This window comes from Bubalus kerabau, chromosome 11 (assembly GCF_029407905.1).
Source record: "Bubalus kerabau isolate K-KA32 ecotype Philippines breed swamp buffalo chromosome 11, PCC_UOA_SB_1v2, whole genome shotgun sequence".
NCBI classification, from domain to species: domain Eukaryota; kingdom Metazoa; phylum Chordata; class Mammalia; order Artiodactyla; family Bovidae; genus Bubalus; species Bubalus kerabau.
Window position 1 is genome coordinate 71970239 of NC_073634.1, and position 15566 is coordinate 71985804.

Consider the following 15566-nt stretch of genomic DNA (forward strand, 5'->3'; position numbering starts at 1 on the left):
AAGAAGAGACTAAGGCTCACAAAATAAAGCAGCTTGTGCCACAACTAGTAACTATGGGGACTGGAACCCTGGTCGTAGGTCTTCACATCCAGAGTTTCTTCCACAACCCACTGAACTGGGCTTGGCTCTCTGAAGTGATCATGGTCCCATCCCAGAACCCCAGGGACAAGCTGAGGTCCAATCGCTGCTGTTTTTCATGCAGGATACCAGAGGGGCATGCAATACATCTTCTCTGTGCCAGACAGCATGGAAAACAACAATGTCATCATGTCCTTCAACATTGGGCCACAAAATTTAAAGGCAAAAGACAGGACATTTCCACTGAAGTATGAGGTGTTCAAGGTAAGGCAGTATGTTTCAGGGCTTGTCCTTTGGGGACATTTCCATACACCTTGGGTGGAGAAAGCAACTGACTAGCCTGGGAAATTTCACTTGGCAACAGACTCAGAGATAAAACCAAAAGGGCAATTGAGTTCACCTGGTTCAAGTCTATAAATTTGCAGGAAAACCTGAGACAGAAGAGTGCAATGGGCCACACCTCCTGTCCTTGTCACTTGTCACAATTTCCTGGTATGCTGGTGGCTCTAATGCTTGTTCCTCAAAAAGTAAGCTGGTCCAAGGCCAGCTGTTGCAACAGTGCATATTCCCAGGACCGCCCTCCAACCTGCTGAGTCCCAGCCAATTCCCCTGGGCAGAGCCTGAAAGTCTGCATTGTAATGAGCTCTCTGGAGACTGCATATACCCAGGAATGTTTGAGGATCATTGGTTACACTCTGGGAGGAGTTTAAGGGAAAAAAACAGTCCTGGGTATACATCCGGGAGGTACATTTTTCTCTCACGCTGAAACTAAAGTCTGGTGAAAGTTCCATGGTTGGCTTACAAGCATCTGCTTGGCTACTCATCCAAGGCCAGGCCTTCCTCTCTACCCAACCTCCCCTTCCCTCCCCTCCCCTCTCATGGCTCTCCCAGCCAGCCCTTCAGCTCTGAAGGGGTCATCTCCTTTCCTCGCCTACTCATACTCACCTGCATACACCCTAACTGTGAGTAGATGATCAGGGAATTCTTTTTTTTTTTTTAATACCATGTAAAATAAAGGAGTTATGAAAGAAAATCTGACACCCTTGATCCCTTCTCCTTTCCCAAATAATTTAATGCATCCCAAAGATCAAGTGAAGGGTCCTCAAAGCATACACCCTGCAGCCTCTCTGCACAAACATCCAATGCTGGGATCCTCTGTCCCCATGTCAGAGGTGAAGTGACATTGTCAGAGTTAATGGCAGAACTGGGAACTGGGCACCAGATGTCTCTCAGGCCTTCAGTATACCCATCATCTGTGTGACTGGAGCTCTGATTATGGCATCTTTAGGATGGATCCCAGGAATGTTAGCCGAGACTAAGGCAATATTCACATCTAGGGCCTCAGCCCCCTCATGGACAGGCAGAACTCCTGGGTCCTGAAACAGTCTTGTGTACTGGCTATGGTTCACTCTAACAGGAAGGCCTTGCTGATAGAGAACTTCAGAGTTCCAAGTGTGTTCACATTCATTGTCTCAAAAACCCTAGTACACCTGCTTTTATAGATATGGAAGTCACAGGTCAGGGAGAATGAATGTCCCGCCCAAGGTGCAGCAAGATGGTGACAGGGGTGTGCCTGAGACCAGAACTTGTGGCCCCAGGACCAAAGCTCTCAGCAGGACTTAGGCATGTGCCTTTCTGGTGATGCTCACAGTGCAAAGAAAAACAATGCTTCTGGTTCTAGAAGGTGGAGAACCCTTTGGGTCCTGTTATCTCTGAACACATTTCCACTTCTAGTGCATGAAATCAGTGGAAAAGACCATACTTTTGAGGCGCCTCAAACCAGCAGAGACTATCAAAAGAACATCGTTGGATGCTGTCGTGGACAGTTGTCCTTTTCATCACCACTGGGTACATGTGAGCCCTTTCCATGTGGGCGGGGACTAGGCAGGGCCTGGTCTCCCACTGCAGCAAAGAGGTCAAATATTGCCTCTCCCAGCCCTTGGATACAAAGGAGTAGACTGTTGGGCCAGGCTTGTCCAATCAGATATTCTTGGTCACTCGAGGGCTCGAGTCTTGAGAAAGTAACTAAAGGACGTGGGGTCAGCTGAAGGATTCTTTACAGCGAATCTTTGGGCCCATGAGCAGCAATGCAGTCAGATCCGGTGGTGGTGTCCAGCTGTGTAGCCACCTCTTTTCATTCCTGCCCACCTTCCAAGCTGCATTCTTTAGATTTCCCGTTGACTCTGTGACTTTCCTTTCCATAAATGACTTTTTGCTCACTCCACCCTAGATTGGTTTCCATTGTGTTTGGCCAAGGATCCCAATTGATTCAGGTGCCTCCTAAGAGGACCCTGAACTTCAAAGTCCCCCAGCTCCCTACCTCTGAGAAAAACAAAACAAAAGGAGTTGAGAAAGGCTGGGATGGAATGAGGCATCTGGTATACCCAGTCAGACTTTTACAGTTCAGGACCAGACAGGGCTACTAAAAATATTTCAGCCTACTCTTCTGTTTCCTAATGTGAGAAGTCCAGAGAGGATATGGGGGCTGTCCCCATTGCACACAAGTTGGGTGTGTACTTTGTATTGTCATCTATGATTCTATGTTGCTCCAGAGCCAGACAATGTAGCAGCCTTGTGTTTACTGATTTGCCCAGAGTCTTTATGGTTCAGGAGCAAGATTTTAATCATATCTGTTTTCTAAATGTTGCCAAGCCCGTTTGTCTACTTTCCAACTGCTGCTGCTGCTAAGTCGCTTCAGTCATGTCTGACTCTGTGTGACCCCATAGACTGCAGCCCACCAGGCTCCCCAGTCCCTGGGATTCTCCAGGCAAGAACACTGGCTGCCTTATTTCTCATCTGCCCACCTTGCTGAAGGGTCATGCAGACCTCAGCTTCCCAGGAGGTTCAGTGGTAAAGAATCTGCCTGCCAATGCAGGAGACATGGGTTTGATCCCTAGGTCAGGAAGATCCCCTGGAGAAGGAAATGGCAACCCACTCCAGTATTCTTGGCTGGGAAATCCCATGGACAGAGGAGCCTGGTGGGCTACAGTCCACGGGGTCGAAAAAGAGTCAGACAGGACTTGGCAACTAAACAACAACAACGTGCAGCTCCATGAGCTCCTCAGGATCCCTGGAGATCCCACTGCATCTTGTAGGATCCTGATAGAGAGGGTTCTAAACACCAAAGAGCAGTCCAGACCTTGAAAACTCGAGAGACATTTGTGGGGTCCTTCCACAGTTCTGCTGAGAAATAAGCCATGTTAATGCCAGCAACTATGCTTTGAAGTCTCCAGGGCTCCAGTGGTGTTGTGGGTACAGGGCTGCCACCTTGGCATGGGCTTGTGACCCTCCAAGTGCTATGGGAGCATGGCTCTGCCTTGTAGCAAACCAAACATGGGTGATATGCAAATAGGCAGGGAGAAGACCGAAAGGAAAAAGGGAAAGGTGGACAAGCTTCATCCTCCCCGAGGCTGGACTTTCCGCCTCCCTTCCAGCTCACCCCTGAGCTCCAGAGATGTCTAAAGAAGGCAAGTCAAATGGTCTATACGCCTAAGTGGAGCCAAGGATCAGCAGTAGAATAGAACTGAAACCCATGCCAACATGAAATACAGTGCCTGGAGGTGGTGGGTATTAATTGAAAAGGAAGCAACACAGCTTTCTCTCTTCTCACCTCTGCTACTGAGACCACAGAGCCTCGGTTTCCACACTCATAGAATAAGGAGCCTACCTTCTGCTTGGGATTACTGTGACAACCCAATACATTACATGGAATTACTTGGTAAACCCTGAAGTGGCTTAAAAATGGGACTCCATCTTCAGTGCTTCCTTCTACAACATGGGCAGACTGGAACATAGACATCTCCCCAGACACACATATACATCCCTACAAACGCTGGGATACAGTGGGGCGGGGACATTAGAACAAGCTCCCATCATGCTTTACAGTAATCTGACAAAACAAGTTTCCTTCTCATTGGAGCTCCAGAGCTGGAGAGTTTACACTTGATCCAGGTTCTGTCTTCCCTCCAGTCCCCATCACCATTTACCTTTTCCTCTCAATTTTATCATCATTGCTGTGAAGAGTAGCCAAGCTGAGATGATAAAGGAAGACTCCCTTCTCCTCAAACACCTCCCCCACCCTTGATTTCCTTCCCCTTCAGGTCTCTACAGCAGCTGGCTTTCCTTTCTTGCAGCTTCACATGGGGAAAGAGTGATGGTGCCCATTCACCCCCCGGATGTTCCAGGGAACAGGCTGGGCATGCAAGATAAAGGAGCACAGAGCCCTGGGCTAGGCTGCTCGGATCTACTCACATTTGGGTTTTTGTTTGGGTTCCTGAACCTGCCTTTCTTCTCTTCCCACAGGTCGACTATCAGGTATGGCCACCGCCCTTGCCATCTGTTGTTACTGCTATGCCTCTTCCAACACCCTTGACCTCCATGTGTCTCTTGCTGTTCGGTGGCTGCCAGTTCAGTCTTGCTATGTCCTGCAGCAGACATAAGCTTAGAACTTCCAAACAGGTCAACAACACAGGAAATATTTCAGCTGTGCTCATCTAAAGCTGGATTCCTTGGGTTGTTCTCTGGCTTGACGTCCCAGAGAGGCTGCAACCATGAAAACATCCTCAACATTTGGCCCCTGATAGATAAGATTGATGCTGCTGATTCCTTCTAAGACGAGAGACAGGACTAATGGGTATTTTTAGCCTCCTGTATTCTTTTTCAGCCCCCAAATCCACCACAACTAGGATGCATGCAATGCAAATACAAGCTCAAGGCATGTCCTCCAACCCTTCTTACAACCACATCCCTGGCACCACCCTCCTGCTAGCTGCTGCCGCCACTACGACCCCACCCCCACCCTAGTAAATATTGTGGGTGAAAGGTGACCAAAATATGGGTAAGGATGGAGAAGGAAAGACAGAGTTTGGGAAACCTAACCTCACAGGCACTCAGACCGCTTAAATAGATGTGCGCTCCATGCCAAAGGGAGGTGCATGTGACCAGACCGAGGATGGAAGGGAGAAGAGATGGAGCAGCGTGGAGCCACAGTCAATGAGTAGTGACTGCAGCCTGCTGGCAGGTCCAGGGACCCTCCTCCAGACCTCCCAGAGGTGCCGCGACGGAGAGACAGAGGCTGGGATAAGAGCCTCTGAGCAGGAGACACACAGAAGCCCAGGCAGACTGTGGACAGCAAGGCCTGTCTGTCACAGTGGCGGCACAGCCACAGAGCTGCATTCAGGGTCTGACTCTGGTTCTCAGCATACCAGTCATGAAATTAGAACTTCTGGAAGGACTTCAAGGGCAGCACTCAAGTGCAAGAAACAGGTCAGGGTTCTAGTTCTCACAGCTGGAGAATGAAATGAGGACTTGATTAAAGAAAAGGCATGAGCCCCTTCCCTGGAATTACAGGGTCAGGTCTTGTGATTGTAGGAGGCTCAAAGCCCACACACCTCTGAACAAACTGCCTCCCCATGTGCGTGTGCACACACACACATACACACACACACACACACACACACACACACACACACACACACACACACACACACATGCAGAACAGTGCTGACTCTCTGGAGAACTGATCTCATCATTGCTTTTGCCAGAAAGGCCCAAGCGAGGTAGGCTCCAAACCTCCTGGGGCTGCTGCTGCTGTCAGCAGAACCACTGTGGAGCCTCTGCCCAGCTCCCTGCTGCTCAACAGCCACCGTGGTCTCCTCGTGCAGCCCAGCCTGGTCCCCAGCCCCTGCAGAGAACCTCTCCCGTCTCCGTTTCCCCGCAAGGCAGAGCTCACAAGTAGTCATTTCACGCTGCGTGATCATTCTAAATGGAATCCCAATCTCAACTGTATTGGGGAAAATTTATTTAGTAAAGGGTTTTTATTATGTAATAGGTATGTGACATCCGGTAATAGGAACTGCATTATATTTATTGTTTTGTCTCTAAGCAAATATTGAAATAAAAGGAAAATGATCAGGGCCTATTATTCTCCAGTAAGAAGGCATTTCAGGACTTCACTGGAAGGACCAGACAGAGGGAGTTGAAAGGCCCCCAGCTGCACAGTGCTACAGGGGTCCAAGAGCACTTTGCAAAAGAGCCCAGGGAGAAGGGACTTCAGGGGCTCTGAAGGTAATCTAGGACTGGAAGAATCTCACTAGTTTTCATGGAATTCGTCTTTATATATAAGCAGAGCAATAAACCCAGAAGCCCAGGATGCTGTAAGATATAATGAGGTAAAACCATGTGCCATATTTCCTTGCATTCATTGCAGTGTTAGCATCTATATTAAATAACAGTCTGAACTCTATTGCATTTTGAGACTTCAGGTAAGCAACTGTGTCTCCCTTTTCAGGGCCTGTAGGGCTGTTCTGAGGGATAGTGAGGGGCCTGGGAGATGGGGGGTCTCTCCCAGTGTCTGGGGCCCATAGACATAGGGGGTTTCTCACCAACTCCTCCATCCCATCTCCTCCAGTTCCAGCACTTTCAAGACAGATTGCCATCCACCTTCTTCTCCCAATTCAGAATTGCTGAGAAGGGCATTGTGTCTGAAACCACGTGCAACCTCACAGAGTGCTTCAGTCTGAGCCCCGGGACCTACGTGGTGGTCGTCTCCGAGGGCAGAGAAGCTGTTGAATTCTTGCTCCGAATCTTCCTGAAGATGCCAAACAGTGACAGGTACAGAACTTCTGGGATTCTAAACGTTTTTATCCTACTTAGTTTTATAAGAACACATCATATCATTCTGTGCGGCAGTGCACTGTGTCAGTGGGGGACACAGCATGGCCCTCACTCTGGAGAAACTCAATGCCAAGACAAAAAAGAGGGTGGGGATATTGCTTGATGGAAGGCAGGGTCACATGGGAGACCACAAGGGAGGGACCCATCTCTGGCAAGAGGGCCGGAGGAAGGCTTCTTGGGGGCATGGCATGTGAGCTAGTCCTTGAGAAAAAACATAACTCAGAGTTTCAAAGGGGAGGGCAGTGCTGTTGTTTAGTTGCCCAATCATGTCTGACTCTTCGCGACCCCATGGACTGCAGCACACCAGGCTTTGCTGTCCTTCCCCATCTTCCAAAGTTTGCCCAGATTCACGTCCATTGAGTCGGTGATGCCATCAAACCATCTCATCCTCTGTCGCGTCCCCTTCTCCTGCCTTCAATCTTTCCCACCATTAGAGTCTTTTCTGATGAGTTGGCTCTTTGCATCAAGTGGCCAAAGTATTGGAGCTTCAGATTCAGCATCAGTCCTTCCAATGAATATTCAGGGTTGATTTCCTCTAGGATTGACTGGTTTGACCTTGTTGTAGTCCAAGGGACTCTGGTGGAGGAAAAAAGCATGAGCAGAAACAGGGAAGTGGGCAAGAATGGGGCTCATTGAAGAATCAGCAGAGCTGTCCGTAATGTGCAGGAAGGTGGTACATGGCATGTGTGGTAGTTGTCTGAAATGTGGCCAGAATGTGGGATCACTGCCAAGTCGGCAGTTAAGACTGGGACCAACAGCACACCCGCTGCTGGGGCACCGAGGCAGGCACCACTGCTGCCATGGCAGTCTTCACAGTTGAGTGCAGATGAGGCTTTCTCAGTCCAGCATGCCATGCAGTCACTGTGCCATGACTCAGAGTTGGAACCTAAGACAAATCTTATTTGCCATCCTGGCAATGGGGTCACTAAACACCCATATTTGGGTGTGAAAGGAACAGTTTACTAAATGATTTGAAGGCCAGGGGAGGCCTGCCCTGAAGACTGGCCATGAGGTCACGATGTTCATCTGTCTCCTGACTGCCCACTTCACAGCTCACTGTGCTGAGGCATGTCCTTGGCATAGATGCCCAATGCCTCCAGAGGTGCCCACCATACGTAAGCATGAGCCTCTTTTGAATAGTGAGCTGGTCATCCTGGTCACACTGTCCCCTGGTTTTCTAGGAACCTGGACGGCAGTCTCAACCTGAGAGCCCTGCAGGTAGGTGTGCCGCAAGGCTTGGTTGGCAGCCTTCAGTGGATCACGGCCCATCCCCAAGAGCTTCTACCTCCTTCTTTCTGCCTCACCACTGACCAGTGAATGAGAGACACCACAGCGGGCTGGTGACAGCTCCAAGGGGGCAGGGACGAGGGAGAAGCCCAGGCTTCAGAGGCCAGGCTGGACCGTTTTCCTATTCCCCACTAAGGTTTGATCCAGTTGCTGGATGAAGCCTCTAATTTCCAAGTGGGAGGTTCTGGGTCCCTCACTGTATCAGACAGGGGATCCCTTTCCCAGAAATTTGATGTTGGCTGTTCTTCCTTACATCCAGGCAAGTCTTCCAGAAAATGGCTCCCAGCAGAGCATTTTCTACAAGTACGCTCAGCAGGTACTGTACTTAGCAACGTGGCCATGAGGGGCCCTGCCTAGGACAGGGATGAAGAGGTGAGAGGAAAGAAAGCCTCTCCCAGGTCCTTACGAGGCTACAGAGGAAGATGACCAGCCTCTCTCCCTGGATGCCACCAGAACTGATCCAGGGAGACGGGACGCCCCAACTGGGTGACATCTGGGGTGAAGTGTAGTTTTGAAAGGGAGGGGCTCCTTATAGGAGGGTGAGATGTATAAATCTTTAAACAAGCCGTCGGCAATGCCCCTGGAAATCTTCCCTTCTCCCGTTCTGCCGCCTCCCACTGCCGTTGGCACCCTTCCTCCTGGGAGCTGGCCAGCTTTCAGAAGGCACCACTAGCCTTCTTCCTGCCAAGCCACCTATGTGCACAAGGGATTTTCTTAATGGTTTAATAAGCTGTTATAAAGATCCTTGACTTGTCAGGAGAAAAACAGCTGCCAAGGGCTCCACATGATGGGCCTCTCACCATTAGTAATCATGTCAGTGTGGAAACAGAAAGCCATACGGGTGACTGTACGCACTGAGCTGGCCTCGGGAAGACAGGTGGGCAGTTCTCGGGCCCTCGCTCTGTCAGACAGGTGGCCTCCTTCCCCAGAAATGTGGGTGCCCAGAAGACCCCCAAGGAGGCGTCCTCTTCCCCCTGACCTCGTGGTGCTCTGCAGAGCCCCTGCTGGAGCCCTCTCGCCATCTCCTTCTCCCATGGACAAGCTTTCCCAGGGCGGTGACATCTCATTATGCCCTCGCTTTTACCAGGCTGGGTGTGAGAAACGCCTGCATGGGGAACAGCTCTGCTTCTCCATAAAATCAACATGGAAGCCACTGCCCGTAAAGCTGGTCAGGGTCTCCAGCAGAAAAGGGAAGGCAGTTAACACCTTCAGGAGTTCAAGCCAGGAAGAGCGTCTGGCCCCTCAACCTCTGTTGCTTCCTGTTTTTCATCCAAAGGAAACCATGATGTCTCCCTTTCTGGCTTCTGTGGCTGGGAAAATGAATGCTAAGTCGTGTGCTCAGTGAGAGCAGCTTCTCTTAGCCTGGATTCCTGGCATGTGTCTCTCCTCACCACACACACATAGCACATAGTAGCCATGTCTTCTCTCATTCCCATCTTTCTGGAAGCAGATGGGGACACACACCTGCAGGGCTGAATTGATTCATTCAGCAATACTTCTCCCGAGGGGCTCCCAAGTGCCTGGTATGATGGGGAGGAAGCAAACACTGTTTTCAGCCCAATCATGAATACAGAGAGAAATGCAAGGTGACCCTCCCCGGGTATCAAGTGTCAGGAGTGATAAGCACTGCAGATGTTCAGGGAGGGAGTTATGGCCTGGAGCAATCAGGAAAGGCTTCATGGGAATTCCCTGGAGCCCTGGTGGTTAGGATTCCATGCTTTCACTGCTGAGGGCACAGGTTCAATCCCTGGTGAGGTAACCGAGATCTCAAGTCGTGCCACGTGGCCAAAAAGAAAAAGGAAAGGCTTCATAACAAAGGTGAGATGGGAACTTAAGTGCTCAGAAATCCCAGTGCTTTCACAGTCAGGCAGGCATGGCCCCTCAGTTCCTGAGCACTGATGTGGTTCCTGCATCCCTTCCTTGTTTGGAGCAGGGGCTGGACATTGATGCCACACAGCTTCAGAGCCTTCTCAACCGGGAATTCCTAAGAGGTAAGGACCTGCTGGCCCGGCCCCATCCCCATGGCCACGCCAGGCCAACACCGCCCTCTCTGACCTCTCAGTCCTTTCTGCTCTTCCGCTCAGGACCTCCAGGGGAAGCGTTCTCCTTGGATGAGTGCCGCAGCCTTGTGGCTCTGATGGATGTATCCTTTGCAGTCACCACCCACCCCCCACTGCCTCCCCAGCACTGAGAGCCTGTCTGCTCCATCAGCTTCCCCAGGGATCTAACTGGGACAGTAGAGAATCTTTTTTCACTCTCACTGTTTTCTTCCTTGATTCTAAGGGCTCACCAAAGAGCCTGGGCTTCTGGGGACTCTGCACGAACTCACTAACTCTCTAGACCCACCATGGCAACAACAACAACACTTACTATCTATCAGGTGTCTACTGCACCCAGGATGGTACTGATAGGTATTTTTTCCCTTGTAGTTCTTGTAAGAATCTCTGTGATATAAGAAGTATCGTCCATGGTACAATGGAAGAAACAGGGGTTCAGAGAGGTTTAGTAATTCACCCAGATCGCACAGCTAGTCAGGATTTGTGCCTGGATTTGAACTTGAAGTTTTCAGCTTCCAAAGCCCATGTTTTTCACTGCTTAGCAAAGCATAGTATCCTAACTTCTTTCCTTCTACCCCTCTCCTTACCACTATTTAAATCCCTTGCTCAACAAACCCCCAGTTCAATAAAGGTAACAACCACCAAAGTGAAAGTCGCTCAGTCGTGTCCGATTCTCTGCGGCCCTGTGGACTATACAGTCCATCCAACTAATGGAGGAAGCCCTAGGTCCGCATGGCAGTTACACCCTGTTATTACTATTCTGTTGCATTGACAGATGAGACTGGGCTGGGCAGTGCAGTGACTTGCCCTAGTTCTGTGGCCACAAGTGGCTGGACTGGGACCCAAGCCCAGGATCTCCTGCCTCCCGTCCTGACTTCCACTCCCCTGGGAGCCATTTCTCCCCTGCCACCCCATCTCCCCGCTGGTGGGCATATCCCTCAGGGGTCACCTTGCAACTCTCCCCTCGCTGTGCACTGTCTCCCTGAGGGGACACAGATCCCCCAGCTCTTTCACTCTTAACAAGGCTCTACTGGGGACATGAAGCTGGGCATTGTTGAACAAAAGCCATCTTGATGAACTCATCAGTCAGGCCCTGTCTCTTGACTGTTGTACAGAATCACTCGGAGACGCTGCTCATCCCTGCAGATAAATCAGAATGACACTCAGGAGCCCTGCAGCCTAGGGCAGGTAACCCCAGGGGAGGTCATGTCTGTTGGACCCCTGCGCAGAAGACCAGTCTTTTCTACCCTTCCTTCTGCTCACCTGTCAGCTCCCCTCCAGTGCCACAGAGATCCATTCTTTCCATTAGTTCTCATTAAACTCTTTGTATGGAAGGACCAGGCTTCCCTGGTGGCTCAGATGGTAAAGAATCCACCTGAAATGTGGGAGACCTTGGTTCGATCCCCAGGTTGGGAAGATTCCCTGGAGAAGGGTATGGCAACCCACTCCAGTATTCTTGCCTGGAGAATCCCCATGGACAGAGGAGTCTGACGGGCTACAGTTCATGGGGTCACAAAGAGTCGGACACGACTGAGCAACTAAGCGCAGCACACAGCATGGAGGGACCAGGGCTGGCTTTAATACCCAGAATGTGGTCCATCCATGGCTGCACACTTAGCACATGTGCTCGTCTCTCAGCCCACCTCAGGAGCTGCAGTCACCTCCCCACACTGCTGCTTCCCACTCCCCTCTACAAGGGGGACCCACCCCAACTGGTGAAGGCTGTGTTTGGGGTTCAACCTCTTTCCATGGGTGCAAATGACGTTGGCATCCCTTTCTCAGGGCTGCCTTCTTCTAATTGCCCATTTTCTCCTGTGAAATGAATCTAAGCCAGGTCTCTTTTAGATGCATCAGAGCCAGCTGGTGTGGGGTCACATCCAGGTGACTCCGGACCGCCTGTGTTACTAGGTGATGGATGGAGCCTCTCCATGCCTGAGGCCCCTCTGCTCACTGCACACAAGAATGCTTGACTCTTAACTCCCCACCAGCTGAAGGTGAACGGGCGACTTGACCAAGAGGAGTTTTCAAGGCTGTGGAGCCGTCTCGTCCACTGCCAGGTACCAGCATGTTCTCTCTTGACGAGTGTTCATTCCAACTGGGTTGGCACAGATTTACTGGGTGCCTGATTCTGCCCCAGCATTGAGGGCTGTGAAAGAAGGGGAACCTTACCCCACCCTCAAGGAGAGCCCCCGTTTTGCCTGGGGAGATGTGCGTGCACTGCTGGACGGCTCAAGGCCATGCTCAGTCAGGTGGCAAGCTGAGGACCACTCTAGGGGGCCAGAGGAGAAAGGGTCACAGTGGACTGTAGCTGAAACTGCCGGCTGGCACCGCCCTCTTCAGTTCTCTGTGGGCCCACTGCAGCGTCCCCCAAGCCACTAGTTCACCTTGTTCCCTTCCCCTACCTCTGCCAGAAAACAGATCAGAGTCACAGTTGTGGTCTGTGGCCTCTGTGTGGCCTCACCATTGTTCCCAGGACAAAGTGGAAACTCACTAGCTGTACCCAAGACCCTCTGAGTTAAGATCCACTTTGGGGTCTAGGAGAAGCCCCTTCACTTATCCCACCTGCTCCTTTGAACCCTAATGTAAGACTCCTCACTTTCCCTTCCCTGCAATGGGAGCCTGCCTGGTGCCCACCCAGCCTGAGGGTCCAGACCCCAAAGCTCCGTGGGGGCCTTGCCTCCCCTCTCCAGATCCGGTTAGTTCCCACTCAGCTCCCAACACTTGAACTCACAACAATAAGATGAAAACACTTCCTGTTTAATGCTATTTATTTATCACCTACCTCTGATTGGAGTGATTGGGTTTCCCCCTGGACACAGCAATGACTGATGGCCCATCCATTAGACTGCAGGTCCTCCCAGGCAGGGAGCCCTCATGTTCATCCTTTTCCCCAGCGTCTCCCACAGTGTCCAGCTCACAGCAGATGCTAAAAAGTGCTGAACAAACGACTGAGCAAGTGCATGACACTGAGTCCCTACCTAATTGAGAACATCTAGGACTCTGAACTCACAAAAGCCAAATAAGGCCAGGAAAAAGTTCTCAAGCTGCTCTTCCACTGTAATTGGCTCTCACAATCAGCCCGGACTGAGCACCTACTGGGGGTATTTTGCTTTGAAACATCCTGGGTTCAGTCCTCTGGTGCTTGTCTGTCTCATCAGGGCACATGACTCACCAGCCCATGTTCTCACCTGGGAAATGGGAGGAGGCTGAGGGTTAGAGTGAGAATTAGAGGGAGGTAGAAAAGTCCCCAGAGAAGGCAATGGCACCCCTACTCCACTACTCTTCATGGACGGAGGAGCCTGGTAGGCTGCAGTCCATGGGGTCACTTAAGAGTCGGACACTACTGAGCAACTTCACTTTCACTTTTCACTTTCATGCATTGGAGAAGGAAGTGGCAATCCACTCCAGTGTTTTTGCCTGGAGAATCCCAGGGATGGGGGAGCCTGGTGGGCTGCCGTCTAGGGGGTCGCACAGAGTCTGACGCGACTGAGGCGACTTAGCAGCAGCAGCAGCAGCAGCAGCAAAGTCCCCAGCAAATGGAGAACTGCCCTGTAAAAAAATTGAGATGTTCAGGGGACTCCACCCTGAGGCATCGCCTGGTCCCACAGACAGTTCTCACCTGCCTTCCGTGCTGCCTACACTGCGCTCACTAGTGTGCAAGGTGCTCTCCTAAGTTCTTTATAAGATGTGCTCATTTCTTCCTCGCAGCAAACCTACAAGGTAGGTAGTATATTGGCCTTGTGCTACAGAGGGGGTGGACTGAGGCCCAGAAAGATCGGGTCACTTGCCCAAGGTGGCACCGCTGTAGACAGTTAGGCTGGGATTTATACCCAGCAATTTGGTTGTGCAGTCTGTGCTCCTAATGCCCATCCTAGGCAAGTTCTTTAGTGAGCTCTTCACGTCCCTGGAAAGTGACAAGCTGCCCTGGGTGGAAGGAACCCAGTCTATGGGGTGTAGAGGCTAAAGGAGAGCAGGTTGGGAGGGGGGAGGTGCAGGCCTGAGAGAGGGGCCCGCAGCCCTGCAGTTGACAGGTAGGAGGTCTGTGGACTTTAACAAACGGAACCCACGCTGCCTGCCCTTCCCCCTCTCCCTCCTCCTCCCCACCATCCTCAGCTGTGCACCCATCGACTTCTGAGCCGAGCCCATCATGTTTTAGGGAAGCAGCCTCCAGGGATGGGTACAAGATCTTCCAGGACACCCTCTTCCACGTGGGCACTGGGGCTCATACGGGTTTCTTGCTTCTTCCTCCATATCAGAGTGTTTTCCAGAACTCCCCAAAGAATGCTGGTGTTTTCCTCAGCTCAGATTTGTGGAAGGCCATAAGGGACACAGGTAAAGCAGACAACCCTTTGAGCTTTGATGATTGGGAGTGGCAGGGGCGTGTGTGTTTGGTGTATGTGTGTGTGTGTGTGTGTGTGTGTGTGTGTCCGCCCTCTGTGGACCTCCTGGCTGCAGACTCCAACTCCACCCTCCCCCACCTGAGTTCTCACCTGCCAGTCAGCTCTCCTAATTGCCTTCTCTCCCCAGCACAGCGCTAACCATGAAAAATGACCCTGAATGGTTGATACCCTACCAGAAATCTAACTTGCTTGAAGACACATCCACCTAAGCATCCAGGCCATCAGGATTAAATACTCACAGGCCAGCTGATGCCCTCTCTTCACAGAGGGTCTGGGGTTAAGTGAGATCACATGTATCTGTTTGCTTCAAGGAGGCAAGAGCTTTCAGTCCTGGGAGAATGATAATAACACCGAAGGGCGAGGATGCGTCCGAGTTCAGCCATAACTTGCACGCACATCACCTCCTTTGATTGTCTAAACAGCTCTTGAACTGGGCAGGGCAAGAATCATTGTCCCCACTGTCCCTGCAGGGAAATGGCCCACAGAAAGGTGAAGTCAGGAAATTGCCACCTTCCCTAATGAAATGTAAAATCAGACTCCCACAGGTCACTGCTGAAAGGGCAGCCTCAATGGGTCTCCCTCCTGGGGCTCCTGGCCTGGATGCAGAGCAGGTAGAAACCTGAGCGCCTGCTCCCCACCGCTCCCCCCACTTCCCCCTTTCTCCTTCCTCTTCCACTTATAAAAATATGTGTTTATTTGGCTGCGTGGAGCCTTAGTTGCGGGAAATGGGCTTAGTTGCCCCACAGCATGTGGGATCCTAGTTCCTCGACCAAGAATCAAACCCACATCCCCTGCATTGGAAGGGGGATTCTTAACCACTGGCCCACCAGGGAAGTCCCTCCCCTCCCTTAATTCTTCACAGCAGAGGGTTGTGTTTCTCACACTTGAGGTTGAGGAAGAAGCCCCTGGGGGCTTATGGAAGCAAGGAATGTTGAGCCTCACCACCCACCCCAAGGTACTGACTCAGGAGGACTGGGGTGGGACTTGAGAACCGGCATCTCTGACAAGTTCCCAAGTGAGGCCAAAGCTCCTGGTCTGGGGATCACACTTTGAGAACCACTGAATGGCC

At 51.3% G+C, this 15566-nt stretch overlaps 1 protein-coding gene and 1 long non-coding RNA gene across 3 annotated transcripts in view; one reads left to right on the forward strand and one right to left on the reverse strand.

Annotated features, from left to right (window-relative positions):
- CAPN13 (calpain 13) overlaps positions 1 to 15566 on the forward strand; it is a 90545-nt gene that overhangs the window by 65822 nt on the left and 9157 nt on the right. The window contains exons 11-18 of the mRNA XM_055540589.1: positions 203 to 354; positions 6488 to 6690; positions 7935 to 7971; positions 8300 to 8356; positions 9974 to 10031; positions 10125 to 10183; positions 12086 to 12154; positions 14354 to 14429. Coding sequence (XP_055396564.1) covers positions 203 to 354; positions 6488 to 6690; positions 7935 to 7971; positions 8300 to 8356; positions 9974 to 10031; positions 10125 to 10183; positions 12086 to 12154; positions 14354 to 14429 — 711 coding nt within the window. The remainder of the gene's footprint in view (positions 1 to 202; positions 355 to 6487; positions 6691 to 7934; positions 7972 to 8299; positions 8357 to 9973; positions 10032 to 10124; positions 10184 to 12085; positions 12155 to 14353; positions 14430 to 15566) is intronic.
- Positions 11088 to 14703, reverse strand: LOC129623304 (uncharacterized). Of its 2 annotated transcripts, XR_008700476.1 has the most exons (4): positions 14588 to 14703; positions 12880 to 13646; positions 11361 to 11472; positions 11088 to 11237 (listed from the first exon to the last, which is right to left on the reverse strand). It is a non-coding gene; the product is annotated as an uncharacterized LOC129623304 (long non-coding RNA). The 2 variants fall into 2 exon arrangements; XR_008700475.1 differs by lacking the exon at positions 11361 to 11472.